The sequence below is a fragment of the Dama dama genome, chromosome 16 (assembly GCF_033118175.1).
Source record: "Dama dama isolate Ldn47 chromosome 16, ASM3311817v1, whole genome shotgun sequence".
NCBI classification, from domain to species: domain Eukaryota; kingdom Metazoa; phylum Chordata; class Mammalia; order Artiodactyla; family Cervidae; genus Dama; species Dama dama.
Window position 1 is genome coordinate 22,724,777 of NC_083696.1, and position 13,503 is coordinate 22,738,279.

General features: G+C 43.4%; 2 protein-coding genes across 13 annotated transcripts in view; both read left to right on the forward strand.

Moving 5' to 3' along the window:
* Positions 1-96: 96 nt before the first annotated feature.
* Positions 97-4,811, forward strand: CKS2 (CDC28 protein kinase regulatory subunit 2). Its single transcript, XM_061163571.1, has 3 exons — positions 97-283; positions 3,047-3,174; positions 4,476-4,811. The coding sequence occupies exons 1-3, from the start codon at positions 225-227 to the stop codon at positions 4,526-4,528; spliced, it is 240 nt and encodes a 79-aa protein (XP_061019554.1). The 5' UTR covers positions 97-224; the 3' UTR covers positions 4,529-4,811.
* A 1,580-nt stretch (positions 4,812-6,391) lies between these two features.
* The window catches only part of SECISBP2 (SECIS binding protein 2), a 37,256-nt gene continuing 30,144 nt past the window's right edge, over positions 6,392-13,503 (forward strand). For all 12 annotated transcript variants that reach the window (XM_061163558.1, XM_061163559.1, XM_061163560.1 and 9 more), the window contains exons 1-4: positions 6,392-6,536; positions 7,530-7,678; positions 12,514-12,763; positions 12,982-13,105. In XM_061163558.1, coding sequence (XP_061019541.1) covers positions 6,501-6,536; positions 7,530-7,678; positions 12,514-12,763; positions 12,982-13,105 — 559 coding nt within the window. In that variant the 5' untranslated portion in view covers positions 6,392-6,500. The remainder of the gene's footprint in view (positions 6,537-7,529; positions 7,679-12,513; positions 12,764-12,981; positions 13,106-13,503) is intronic.

The following is a 13,503-nucleotide window of genomic DNA, read 5'->3' on the forward strand; positions in this document are numbered from 1 at the left end:
TGGGAGCCGGTTGCAGCCTTCCCGCAGGATGCGCGGAAGGTGATTGGTCGACACCGTTACCCAATCAGCGGCGGGCTGTCGGATTCAAACCTGGCTCGTTCGGCTTACTGTCGGTTGGTCTCAGTTGAGTCGTTGCCTTCACCTGACGCAGACGTGCTCTCACCTGCGCCCTGTCTTCGCGCCGCGTCGCTCTTGTCGGCTGCTGCCCACCGCCCACCTGCAGGATGGCCCATAAGCAGATCTACTACTCGGACAAGTACTTCGATGAACACTACGAATACCGGTGAGCAGGCCAGACAGCCTACCTCTGCCGCGGCCCCGGGCGAGCCTGAGCTGGAACTCCGGCCAGGGGAGAGAATCTGGGACCCAGAGTCAGGGTCGAAGCGCTTCGGGCTGGGGTTGGGGACGGGGTCCGGAGGTCAGGTCAGGGGCCAGCCGGGAATCGCTGTTGGGGTCGGGCCGCCGGGGTGGGAGCGCGCGCCTCTCCTCGTCTGGCGGGCCGCCGCGGCCCGCTTCCGCTCTTTGTTCCCGTCTGTGAGGGGGACGAAGCTGGAGCGCAGAAGGGGCCGCTTCTGGTGCAGAGTTGCCGCCTTAAAAGGAAGGGGCCGAGGGCCTAAACGGCCCCGGCGTGGCCGAAGCCTGACGCGGAGGGTCCGAACCTTGTACAAAAGCGCAGCTGTTCCTAAAAGCTTCGGCCTACCTGGCATTCAGGCAAACGCCCCCCACACCCACCCCCAGTCACAGCGGGCGAGGGGGTGGTGATTTTGGTCAGGTAACGTCGCCAGAGAAACACTTCTCTTTTGAAGTTAATGGCACTAAAAATTACTTTGTGGGGGAATCCCCCCAAAACGAGCTTGCTTGGGATTTGAATGTGTAGTGGGTATGGCGACTTTGAGCGGGTGCTGGTGCGTGGTAACCCTCTTGGGTTAATAATTGAAGGGGCTTCCTTTTGAGACTAAATTGAGAACTCGAACGGATTTGGGGCATTTTTTTTCTGATAGTTTATATCGGCCAAATAATTTTTTGCTTTGAGGCATTTTTTTGGCTTCTGCATCATTATGAGATGGGACTAGAGAGTAGTTCCTAAATGTGTTAGATTAGCAAATTGGATTGTGAGAGGGAAGGAACTCTTGTAACACTTATTAGCCTTAACGCATGCCGGAAACTTAACTAGGGTGTGGCTTCAAACACCAGCTCCGCCCAGTCCTCCTGGGTGGCGACTAGGACGCTGCATCCTGGGAAACTCCTGACGTGGAGGCGGGCCCAGTGAGCTTTTCTGTCTGCAATCCTTTTAGATTTCCAAGAAAGCTATTTGAGTTAGAAAGCTTACATTCAGTAACAGTGGGTGGGTCTCCTTTTATCCCCTCCCCCTAAATATCGTGTAAATCTGTATTCTCTGGAGAAAAATTGATGATTTCTCTGGGCAGCCTTGCAGATTAGTAATACCTAATTGCATTGGAAAAATCTCTTTGAAGTCAATTGTCTTATCTTTACATACTACACAGTTCTAATACTGTAATGTGTTGATAATAATGTTCAATTATGTGATGCTGACCAAGAATTCGGCTGGGGATATGCAGTAATGGACAGAATATAACCACAATCTTACTAAAATCTGGATTAATATCTAATCCAGTATTAATTAGAGCTGTTGTTTCTTGACCAAGCCACTTAACTTTTATGAAACAGGGCAGTAATCTCCAGAGAAGGGAAATTTAATTGTATCCTGCAGTGTTATCTTAGTAGCTCCTTTGTTGTTGGTACTGTTAATGCCTTCTTTACCTCTTCACCCTCCTTGAAAAGCACTTGGTACTGAAATGTTAACTTTGGGGAATAATTCTCCTTATATGTAGTTAGAAATATATATAGTTTTGAAAGTGTTAGTCGTTCAGTCCGTGTCTGACCCCATGGACTGTAGGCCACCAGGCTCCTCTGTCCATGGGATTCTCCAGGCAAGAATACTGGAGTGGTTGCCATTCCCTTCTGGAGGGGATCTTCCTGACCCAAAGATCAAACCTGGGTCTTCCACATTGCATGTAGATTCTTTACCTTCTGAGCCAGCAGGGAAGCCCAATAGAGAGTTACACCCATGCAGGGGGGAAAAAAAAGTCATGTAGACTCCATCTGAGATTGAAGCTACTTATAAAGTTTTCCCTTGTAATCAAACCTTGATGATGGCTAGCCTGTTCCCATGGTTTATGGAGAAGGTAGGGATGTGACTTCCATTTAAACATAAAATATTGCTTAATTTTGTAGGGTATACATGAATACAAAAGCACTGTACATTTCTCTTGAGACTAATCAACAATTAGGTAGAAGATAGAAATCAGGTAACAGGTTATTTGCAGCTCTTACAATCAGGGACCATTCTCAATTCTCAAAAAATAATCACTTCTGTAGTCTTAGTGGAGAAGGAAATGGCAACCCACTCCAGTACTCTTGCCTGGAAAATCCCAGGGATGGGGGAGCCTGGTGGGCTGCTGTCTATGTCGTGGCAGAGTCTACACAACTGAAGCGACTTAGCAGCAGCAGCTGTGGTCTTAGATGACTTCTCTTGCTCCCGTATCACATCAATCTGCTTCATAACCAACAGGAAGGAGAAAAACAGAAACTGGGATTCTTTTCAGGATGCTTTCCATAAGTTGCATATTTTCTGCTTTTATCCTATTGGTCGATTTAGTCATGTGACCAGAGATAGCTGCAGGAGAGGCTGGGGTGTTTTGGATAACCATGTGTCCCACTTAAGTTTTTGAGGTTCTATTTCTGAAGATGAGCAAGCAGTCTCTATTAGGGAAAAATGTTAATCAAATAAAATGCTTTCTACTTTCAGACTACATATTCTAATCTCTAATTTGAACACAGGCCATCAAAAATCAGAATTAAAAGTGGTAGAACTACTTAAGTAGTTCTTAAAATTGATGCCAGTGATAACTAACAGGGTTGCTTTTTTAAGTGTCCTAAAGATGCATGTGTAAACCGACCATAATTGTAGGAAAGCCATATTCACATAGAGTGCTGATATTTGGCTATATATTTTTTTAAACAGACATGTCATGTTACCCAGAGAACTTTCCAAACAAGTACCCAAAACCCATCTGATGTCTGAAGAGGAGTGGAGGAGACTTGGTGTCCAACAGAGTCTAGGCTGGGTTCATTACATGATTCATGAACCAGGTAAGTTTTGCTATTTAGAGAAGCATTAATTGACTGAAAATAGTGGTTGTTGAAAACGTGTTTGTAATACTGATGTTTCAATGATGTCCCTAAGTTAAGTGATAAGCTTGACTATTTTTGAATGAGTTTTCCTTCCTAGAGCGGGTTCTAATTTTGTAGTAAACAACAGTTTACCATAGTGAAAATAATGCATTCTTCTATCTGCAAAAATAACCTATGAAGTAAAAAAAAAAAAAACCAGGTTATTCTGTTTTATTTTAAAATGTGTGTCATTGCTAGTAGTATCTTGAAGTATTTTGCCATAAATATATTTAGAATTATGGTGTCTATTTGAAAACTAACTTAAGATTGTGTGTCTAGAAGTTCTGTGTATAGAAACTGATACAATTTGAAGTGATTTGAACAGTTTTCCAGATTATTGGTAAACTACTAGTAAACTAGACTAAGAAACTGTGGTGTTTTGGGGTTATCAATAAATCTAACTTAAAGGATTTATATTGCTTTGAACAAAATTTGAAGGCACAGAAGCTGAGTCAGGTGTGGTAGTTTAGTCACTCAGTCATGTCTGATTCTTTGCGATCCCGTGAACTGTAGAGTGCCAGGCTCCTCTGTTCATGGGATTTCCCAAGCAAGAATACTGGAGTGGGTTGCCATTTCCTTCTCCAGGGAATCCTCCAGACCCAGATCTCCTTCATTGCAAGCGGATCTTTACCAACTGAGTCATACCTTAATGATATAAATTAGGTAAAGCTCAAGCTATCTTGATTTCTACTTTAAAAGAAAAGCATTGGCAGCAAAAACTCAAACTTGTAACTATCTTGGGATCAGAGCATGTAATTATATTAAAAAGGTCTTTCTCCAGATAATACAAAGCAACTGAGGACCTTACCTGTAGGTTCCTACTCAGTCCTCCACCTTCTGAAACAGAATCTACCAGGAGGGCCCCTGGGACCTATGTTTTTTAAATGAGGTGTTAACTGTCTTTTCCCCACAACAGATAACCTTTTTCTTTACTTCTCATTGGAACTGAGATTCTAAAGATAGAAACCCTTCTCCTCAAACAACTTCTTTACTTTTTCTCCAGAGTGTGTAAAATTAACTGGGGGGATATTCTCATTGTTATGTTGATTATTTATTAAGTTTATTATTGATAGTGACTTGAAAGCAAAATTTCAGATACCTTAGTAAGTAACATCAGTTGACTGGATTTATTTTATTTTGGTTCAATTGCAAATCTCTTAATTTTTTGTTGAAAGAAAATTAACCATATTAAAATAACATAAAACATTTTGTTTCCACAGAACCACACATCCTTCTCTTTAGACGGCCTCTTCCAAAAGATCAACAAAAATGAAGCTTATCTGGGGATCATCAATTAAATCTTTCTCAAATTTAATGTATATGTGTATATAAGGTAGTATTCAGTGAATACTTGAAAAATGTACAAATTGTTCACCCATACCTGTGCATGAGCTGTATTCTTCACAGCAACAGAGCTCAGTTAAATGCAACTGCAAGTAGGTTACTGTAAGGTGTTTTAAGATAAAAATTTCTTCTAGTCAGTTTTTCTTTTAATATAAGTGCCTGTTTGACTTTATCTGTTACTTTTGTTAAATAAAGTTTGTATGTTGCATTTATTACTCTGAAGTTAGTGAGGTTTGTTTTCTTAAGGTTAACTTGTGACTGTTGAGGATGTTGGATGATTTCAGTTTTATAGTCCTGAGGAAATAAAATCACTTCAAATAAATGTTAAGTGGGTTTAAACCTATCAGCTTGGTGTGATTCAGGGTACAATTTAAATTCACTTATGAAGATACTAGGAACCAGGGATAAGTTTAATAGAGCCAAGGTAGATTTTATAGTTCTGTTGTTTAGTTCCTAGAGAATTATCTAGAATCTCCAACTGAACAAAAAAGAAACCCAACTTAATACTTTGGGTTACTTCACTTATTTATGTAAGTACTGCCTTGGGAGAAACCACTTAACCCCATTTCTGTTCTCCATGTGCCAAAGGGGGATACAGTTTTGTATAAACTATCACAGCATTTTTTAAAACTTCTAACATGGTGTGCATTTTGTGTCAAATTGCTTTAACTGCTAAGGAAATAGTTAATGCAAACACAGGCTTTTTATCATCATTGCTAATGCTGAAGAAACCTTCTAGCTAATCTGCCAATAAGCATAAGACCCCCCAGTATGCTGGTCCTCTGTATGCTCCTCTCTTTGAAAATGGTAATGCTTTCACATAATAAGCACGATAAATATTGAGGGCGGTGTGGTGATCGGCAAGAGCCTAGAACTTACCCCAATCCCCATGGGTCCACTGGCTATAGGTTCAGGGTTGGGCCAACAGACGTCAGAATTGTTAAGTAAACTTGATTGTATTTAGCACAAACCAGCATACTGCATACTGCTCAATCTCCAGCACTGCTTACTGTGAGATCCCAAGCCTCATTCCGCTCAGGAGGTTTAGATGTGTTTAATTGACCTGTGGGAGGCGCACAGAACACCAGGAGATGAGCTGGAATTGCCTGCATTTACTGCTTGAAATACCTGGTAGTCACTCAACAGAGGAAACCTACAATTAGCCTCCAGTTTAGGATGTTCAATCTTACTAACCATTACTGGTCAAACAGCTCCCACTTTACACCAAGTAAGCAAGAGTTCTAGGATCTGCGCTCCCCCTTCCTCACTCCGTCTCCCAGGCACCGCCCTCCATTTCCCATTCTACCTAACACCACTGCCCTAGGATTGCTTACTTCCACCCTGCTTTTCCATCTCTTCCTCTCCCAGCACATTTCCTAGTGGTCAGCAGCCCTTTGTCGAACTGAGCAGTTTTGAAATTCTTTTTCGTTAACTGCTTTAGGTTCCTGGAAATGTAAGATGCCAGATCTTGTTGACTTTCTCCCTTTGTAGATCCACAAGGTGTGCGGTTTCCTTAAGGCCCCCAACTCCCCACAAACCCTTCTCCGCTCCAGGTGCCCGCCACCCCGTGCACCTACCCCTCGTGCGGGCCTGTCTAACCACATCCCGCGTTTTGTCCGCTATCTTTGCGGAGAAATTCTCATGTCAACTCCAAACTACACGCGCGAGGATGCAGCTTCTCCAAGTACTCACCACGCCGGGTACCTCGCGCAGGCGCAGAGCCGCCGCCCCGTGCATTTCCGACCGGAAACAAGGCGGGCCGAGGCGCGTTTTTGTGACGCACTTCCTGGCGTCCTCTCCGAAGGTGGAAAGGCGGGGAGGAGGACTGTCGCCCTTCGGTCCCGCCAGCCGACGGGGCGGCTACTGGCCTCCCCGGCCGGACCTCTTCCCAGCCGCCCGCCATGGCATCGGAGGGGCGGCGGGAGCCCGCGGCCGAGGTGAGGATGGCGGCCCTGGGCGTCCCACAGTGTTGGCCTTGCGCGGATGGGGTGGGAACTGGATTGGCGTGGGCGGGAGGCTGGTTGGGGACAGGGCGGGGGGCGGCGGGCCGGGCGGCCGCGACCTCCAGCCCCGGGTGCGTCCCCACGGCCGCAAATGAGGAAGGACTCGGTCGACGGGAAACTGCCGCTAGTCCCAAGGCTGCGGAGGATCTGAGCGACCGTGTCTGCTTACGGCACTCGTGAGCAGGAACCACTTGTTTAAAGCTTGTGAATACGTTTTCTGAAGCGGAAGTCTCTGCTCGACTAGCTAAGAGTAACCTCTAGCAGGAGCCCTGACAATCGCAAAAACTGGCTTTCACACGAATGAAAAAACATGATTATAAGTTGCTCGTGAAAGTAAATTTCTCAATACAGATCTAAAAACGGAAATAAAAACCAAACAAATATTTTAGATTCATATTTCAAGGGCTCGTGGCGATACAAAGGTTTTCTGGCAAAGCTTACTTTTGATTTTTAACAAAACAGCCTTTATTGGTTCGCTGAGTGAAAAACAGCTGTTCTAAGTTCTTTGAGAAATTTAATAGAACCATAAAGGCTAAGGAGCATGTGCGTTTTGAGTGCTACAGTTAAGTTTGATAGTTTGTTATCCTTTCACTCAGCTGAGAGGTAAACTACTGTATTCTAGGTTAAAGATAAAGAAAGGTCACTTGTAGTTCTAACTCTACAGTCTGGGTTGACTTTTATTCTCACTTTAAGTGGTTGTCCTTATTTTCCATTTTTAATATTTGATAGACTGGTTTTTCTAGTGAAAAGGGGTCTAGGGAGATATTGCTAACAAATTCTTGTCTTTGCTGGGCAGATATGTTTGAACTGCAGCACTGGGATGAGCATTTCTGGGGCTTTGAGATGGGAGGGACTCTTTTTGTTGTTTTTTTCCCCAGTTGGTTGATCTTAGAAAGTTTGTAGCCATAACCCCCTTTTTCTCCTCAGGGCATCAAGTTGTCAGCAGATGTCAAACCATTTGTCCCCAAATTTGCTGGGCTCAATGTGGGGTGGTCAGAATCTTCAGAAGCGCGGGCTTTCCCCAGCTGTGCAGCCACCCCGTACTATCCATGTGTCCAGGAGCTAGCAGTGCCTGAGTATGTATTCTTCACATCATCTTGCCTTAACATGGGGACCTTGTTGCTTGGCTTTAATGGTAATTAGAGTTGAAATGTTCTGCAGCTATCAGGTTAACGTTTCCAGAGCAACTAGAGAAGATGCTCCTCATCCAAGAAGGAAATGTACAGCACAGCTTAGCTGTGTAGCACACCAAAAACTGAAGATTCAGCTCTCCTTTTTTATCTCCATATTCATTTGGTTATTTGGGGCAGAGAAAGTATGGAGATTCCATTGCATTTATTAGTGGGGAGTGCAAGTCTATTATGCCTACAGTTTAAAACTGCATCATGTATTAATGGGTGATGAAATGGCAGGAACAAGTGGGTCAGAGCAAATGGGGCAAAGAAAAGCCCAAATAAATAAATAAAAATGCTCCTCAGTTTTAGGGTGTAACACTGAAAAACGCTGCCCAGTGATGGAGTGGGGCTAACAACTAGGGCTGCCTCTTTGTGCAGATAAGTGTTTGGAAATTGCTGAGGTTTGCTTTTAACCGTTTTACTTTATAATTGTCCTGTGGAGATGGATCCTGCAAATTTTTGGTTATAAATTATTCTAGATTTGAGCTGAAAGGCTTATTTTGTCCTTTAAATGTTGTTTTTCCTCCACAGGATTTATTCTCTAGGTAGTTGCCAAATGGTTTCCATTTATTAGCTGAAGTTAGAAAAATAAGTGTTAAGCCTTTCACATGATTGTGTGGATTACTTGTAGATTTATTTTTAAGGCATGCATCACCTTTATGCTTATGTGAAAATCCTTATCTTTATGTTCTGTTTTGGGTCAGACTTGTTACCTTTTCCCCCCACACCTGCATAGTGTGCTTGAAAATAGTTTATACTTCATATAAATTCTAGAGCTTTGTTCACAAAAAAGTTGGAATAAATAAGAAAATCATTGGTTTGTCTGGTGTATTTAGGAAATAAGAAAAGTTATATTTTTTGACTGAAATTGAAGTCCTGACAAAATGTGCTTGAAGGTCTTTGGTAGGAATGCCAAGTTTTCCATTGTATTTCTTCCTTTGTAATAGGAAGGTTGCCATGGGTCTCAGTTAAGTCATTTCCTACCTTGAGTGGGCTCACATGATAAAATACAAGCTATGTCTCACTCTGTGATAAAAACTCTTAAGCCATCTGCTTGGTGAAATTCTAGTGACCTAAAATAAAGGTGGAAAACAGTCATACAGCTAAAGCAGCATTCTAGCTGTAACACGTTGAGACTAATCAGAGGCTTAAGGACGCTCAATGCTGAATTTTTAAATTATGCTTTTTTAACCCCTTAGTCCCTTATAGCTTTGATTTTTTTTTTTTTTTTTTTTTAATATTTATAACCACTGAAAAGGTTGACTGACAGTATTCCTGCCTGACAAGAAAATGATTAAGGACAGTGGAGTCAGGAAACCAAAGAACAAGCTTAGAAAAGAATGAGAGCCTTTAAAGTGGGGATGAAGTGGTGAGACTTTACACAGTGAAAAAGTGATTATCTAGTTAATTCTAATATAAGTTAAGAATTGTTTTGCTGTTATCAGGTTTTGTTTCAATGGAGATCTCTTGCTGCCTTGAAAAAAGGACTGAAATTTTCTATAACAAACATGTCATCTTTTCTACTTCTTCCCCTATAGCAACCTAGTTCTCTGTGTCCTTAAAGGAAGTGAGTGACCTTTTGCTGAATGTCCACCTCTAGTACTTCTAGCGGTGCATGCCAAAGGACTTCATCTATTCATTTGGAGTTCATTAGCTAAAGGCTACTATATGGAGAAGCACTAGTTCCTAAGTGGGGGAAGGCCTGTTTCATGAGCTGTGGTCAAGATTGAAGAAAACATACTCCCGATCTCCTTCAAGTTTATGTTATAGGCAGTACAAATATCAGTAGAAGTATCCTAGTATGTAGAATGGCCCTGTTTGGGAAGTACTGAGTATTTACTGGTATAATGAACAAATAAAGGTATGCAAACAAAGTAAGTTCTCTATTGCCAGTCATCCTCCCCAGAAAATGATTTTGTTGATTGTCATAGTATGTACTTTGTGACACATCCTGTGTGACCGAGGGGTGAAGAAGTGTGTGTTTTGTTTGGGAATTACTGAATACATTCATTTCATGCTTGCCAAAATCCATGAGTTTGGCAGGGAGATGTAGTGTTATTACTACGCAAGAGAAACTGAGGCTACAAATGCTTGTCCAGGATTTCTCCAGGAGGTAGCACCAGCACCAGACTTAGCATTCAGTTCTTCTGACCTGAGTTCAGCTGCTCTTGCTGTTGGTATCTTGTAGTATACTGTGAAAATTACAGTGCCAGTGGTTGCTTGTAGGTTAAAATTCTCATTTGTGAGAATTGGGGCTTCCCTGGTGGCTCAGTGGTAAAGGATCTGCCTGCAATTCAGGAGACCTGGGTTCAGTCCCTGGGTCAGGAAGAGTATTCTTGCCTGGAAAATCCCATGGACAGAAGAGCATTGTGGGTTCCATGGAGTCTCAAGAGTCAGACCCAAGTGAGCAACTAAGCATGCACATACACTGTATGAATTCGTAGTTCTCCACAGAGTGTGGCTCATGTTGGGTGGGTGGGTGGAGGAGTGACTGGATTCCTGACAGGTCAGAGGGGACCAGATGCAAGAGATGTTGGGGAGACAGTAGAGAAGTAAGGTCCCATTGCTGGAGGGAGCCACTAGTCAACTGGCCTAACTGGCCTACGTGGTACAGCTGAAAAGTTAGGTTTGTTGGGTAGGAAATAGAGAACTTTGGGAGTGTTTTGGGAGGGATCATGATAATCACACCTGGTTTCTGGCTCAGCTTTAAAGGAGAGGGACTTGAAGGTTTTGATTGGGGTGGTGGTGGTGGTTGTTTAGTCCCCAGGTCGTGTCCGACTCTTGTGACCCCATGGACTGTAGCCTGCCAGGCTCCTCTCTCCACTGGCTCCTGCTTTCCACACGCAGTAAGTTCACTGTGAACAATGATCAGGAACACTTGGGGGCCTGCAGGATTCTTGAGTTAGGCACTGGAAATAGAGAAGAAAATACAGGGAGACCTTCTGCAGGAGAAAAGGGTTCATACGGGTTTTGGCGGGAAAGATCCTAGGTAGTTCCAGTTGAATACATGGAAAGATTTGGGATCGTTTGTGAGAGCATAAGTTGGCAGTGGGGCTAGTTTGGGGATCATATGTCATGTTTTGGATCTGTACGTACTGCTGCTCCTGCTGCTAAGTCACTTCACTCGTGTCCGACTCTGTGTGACCCCCATCCCTGGGATTCTCCAGGCAAGAACACTGGAGTGGGTTGCCATTTCCTTCTCCAATGCATTAAGGTGAAAAGTGAAAGTGAAGTCGCTCAGTCATGTCTGACTCTTCGCGACCCCACGGACTGCAGCCTACCAGGCTCCTCCGTCCATGGGATTTTCCAGGCAAGAGTACTGGAGTGGGGTGCCATTGCCTTCTCCCTGTACGTACTAGATGGGTGGAAATGACCTGTAAGTTGGAGACAGAGGCCTACCGGTGGTAAAAGTGCTGGAATTCAAGTATGTTGAAGTGAAGTCCTGAGCAAAATGAGGAGAGGTTCTGTCTCAAGAGTGGGTCTGACTGGTGAGATGGGGGAGTGTAGTGGGGACCGTGCCACAGAGGGACCTTTGGGAGATGGGTGAGGGCAGGAAGGGCAGAGGCTGTCAGGTCCTGGTTAGAGGGGCTTTTCAAGTGGTGAGACAGACGTGGGCGCCACGTAGCAGAGGTCAGGGAGACTGCCAGGAAGGAGGGCACGGGAGATGTGGCAGCCGTCAGTGTGGTACAGGCCTAGCCTGTTTGTAGTGACTCCTTTCCTTCTGCCTTGCAGACTCTTACTCGTAGCAGAGTAGAAACAAAAATTCTGGTAGTTGGTGCCTATGCTTGTATCTCCTGACATTCAAACAGCTGGAAGATCACATGGGGTGTCTTATCCTTAGCTTTGACTCTTCCTGCCTTTCAGTGGACCCTACACTTCAGGATTCCACTGATCTGCTACAAGATAAATCAAAGTCCTGCAAAGTCATGGAAACACCTGCTGGTGCTTATTTGTGGGAATGAGAATACTGTGATTTGTATTAAGTCAGTTGCTTAGCATTTATCATTGTCTCAACCTTCATTGCAGAATGGTTGAAACCTCTGGCCTTATACTAAATTTGCTTAAAAAAAAAAAAAAAAACAGTGTTAAATTATAGTTCGCTCTACCCTCGCGACTTGAGCAAGTTGAGTCAGTGGCCGTGTTCACAGACAGTTCCATCTTATTAGCAGGACGTGTTGTTCCTGCACCACGTTCTGCATGGTGTTCCCAGCCCCCTGAGGCAGTAGAGTGCAGGATGTGGTGGTGGGCTTGGAACAGGAAAGGGGCTGGGCAGGCTGTCTGGGGGCACCCAGAGCCCTCAGGGAGCAGGCCCTGGAGGTTGTCAGGGTGGAATTTGGATGGGCAGTGGGGGCTCTATAAAAGCTCTCTCTGCCGAGAGAGTGGTCTAGATGGCTTAAATTTTGGTCAGGGTTGCTGAGTGAGGCATTTCCGGATATTTGACAGCATGAGAGTGGAAACCTGCTGGAGCATCCTTGGACTTTTCTGATATTCCTTATCATAGGATCCTGTTATGGAGGTTCCAGCTGCGTAATGAAAAAAATGGAACTAGGTCAGCATCTTTCTTCGCTGGTTAAGAAGACGTGCTCAGAGGTTTTATTTGGTTTTTAGTTAGAGGTATTTCAGTGCTAGAATGAATGACCTCAAAAATAGTATGTTTAAGTTTGTTTATTATAAAATATTAATCATCTTGGTTTGTGGTATGAAATCTTCAACTAAAATTTACCGTTTTTATTTAGACAGAAACTCTATACTGACGATATGGCTTTTGGAGCTTCAGCTTTTCCGTCTCAGTATTTCTCTGCTGAGATCCCTCTTCATCCATATGCCTACTCTCCCTACACCCTGCAGTCACCACAAAATGTTTGCCCAGTGCCTGGCTCCCCGTATGATGACAACCAACCCAGTTGTTTTGGAGGTTTTCAAACAGTGAAGCCACGAAGTGAGCACATGTGCCCTCTCCCACAAGACACAAAAGCTGTGTTTAAGGTCTGTAAATGTCTTGGTGGTGTTGGTCACTTTAGCATTTAAAACATAAAGAACAGGCCAGTTCTTGCATGTTATTTAAGGTATTTAAAATTTGATATGGTCTACTCTAACCCTTTTAAAAAATGATTGAGTTGTAATTATGAATTTGCAAATTCAAGCCTTTTTTATAGTGATTGTGTTCTTAGAATAAAAATGTTATTTTTTAATGTTTCCTGCAGAAGAAAACCTATGGTGAACAGAAGTTTGACAGTAAGAAGGCTGATGGACCTGTATCATCTGATTTAAAATCAGTCAAAAGTTCACCTCGTGTGTCCATTCATGCTGAGAATAGTTTGAAATCAGGTAAAAATAACATGCTCTGTATATTATATTTTTCTACCCTGTCTACTCCCAGAAACATTTCTGTTCTTTAAACTGTTTTTGTGGGCTTATTCATCATGAAAAACTGAGGCCATCAAGTTTCCTATGGGATCCTGGAGTTTATCCAAAGATGATATTACATTGTCTTATGCAAGAACTTCTGTAAAATCACATAGCAAGTAGGAGACAATCACCCACCTCAAAACATTTGTTAAATAGTGAATTACAGCCATGTCCTTGTACTGTATTTGATCGTGTTGATCCCTAAAATAGCTTCTCTGGTTTTCTGTTGGGACACTTTTCAGTAAGGGAGAGAGTTGACTACAGTTTAAATCCCATCCTGAACAATACCAAACCCAGGGCAGGATGGTTATTCAAAG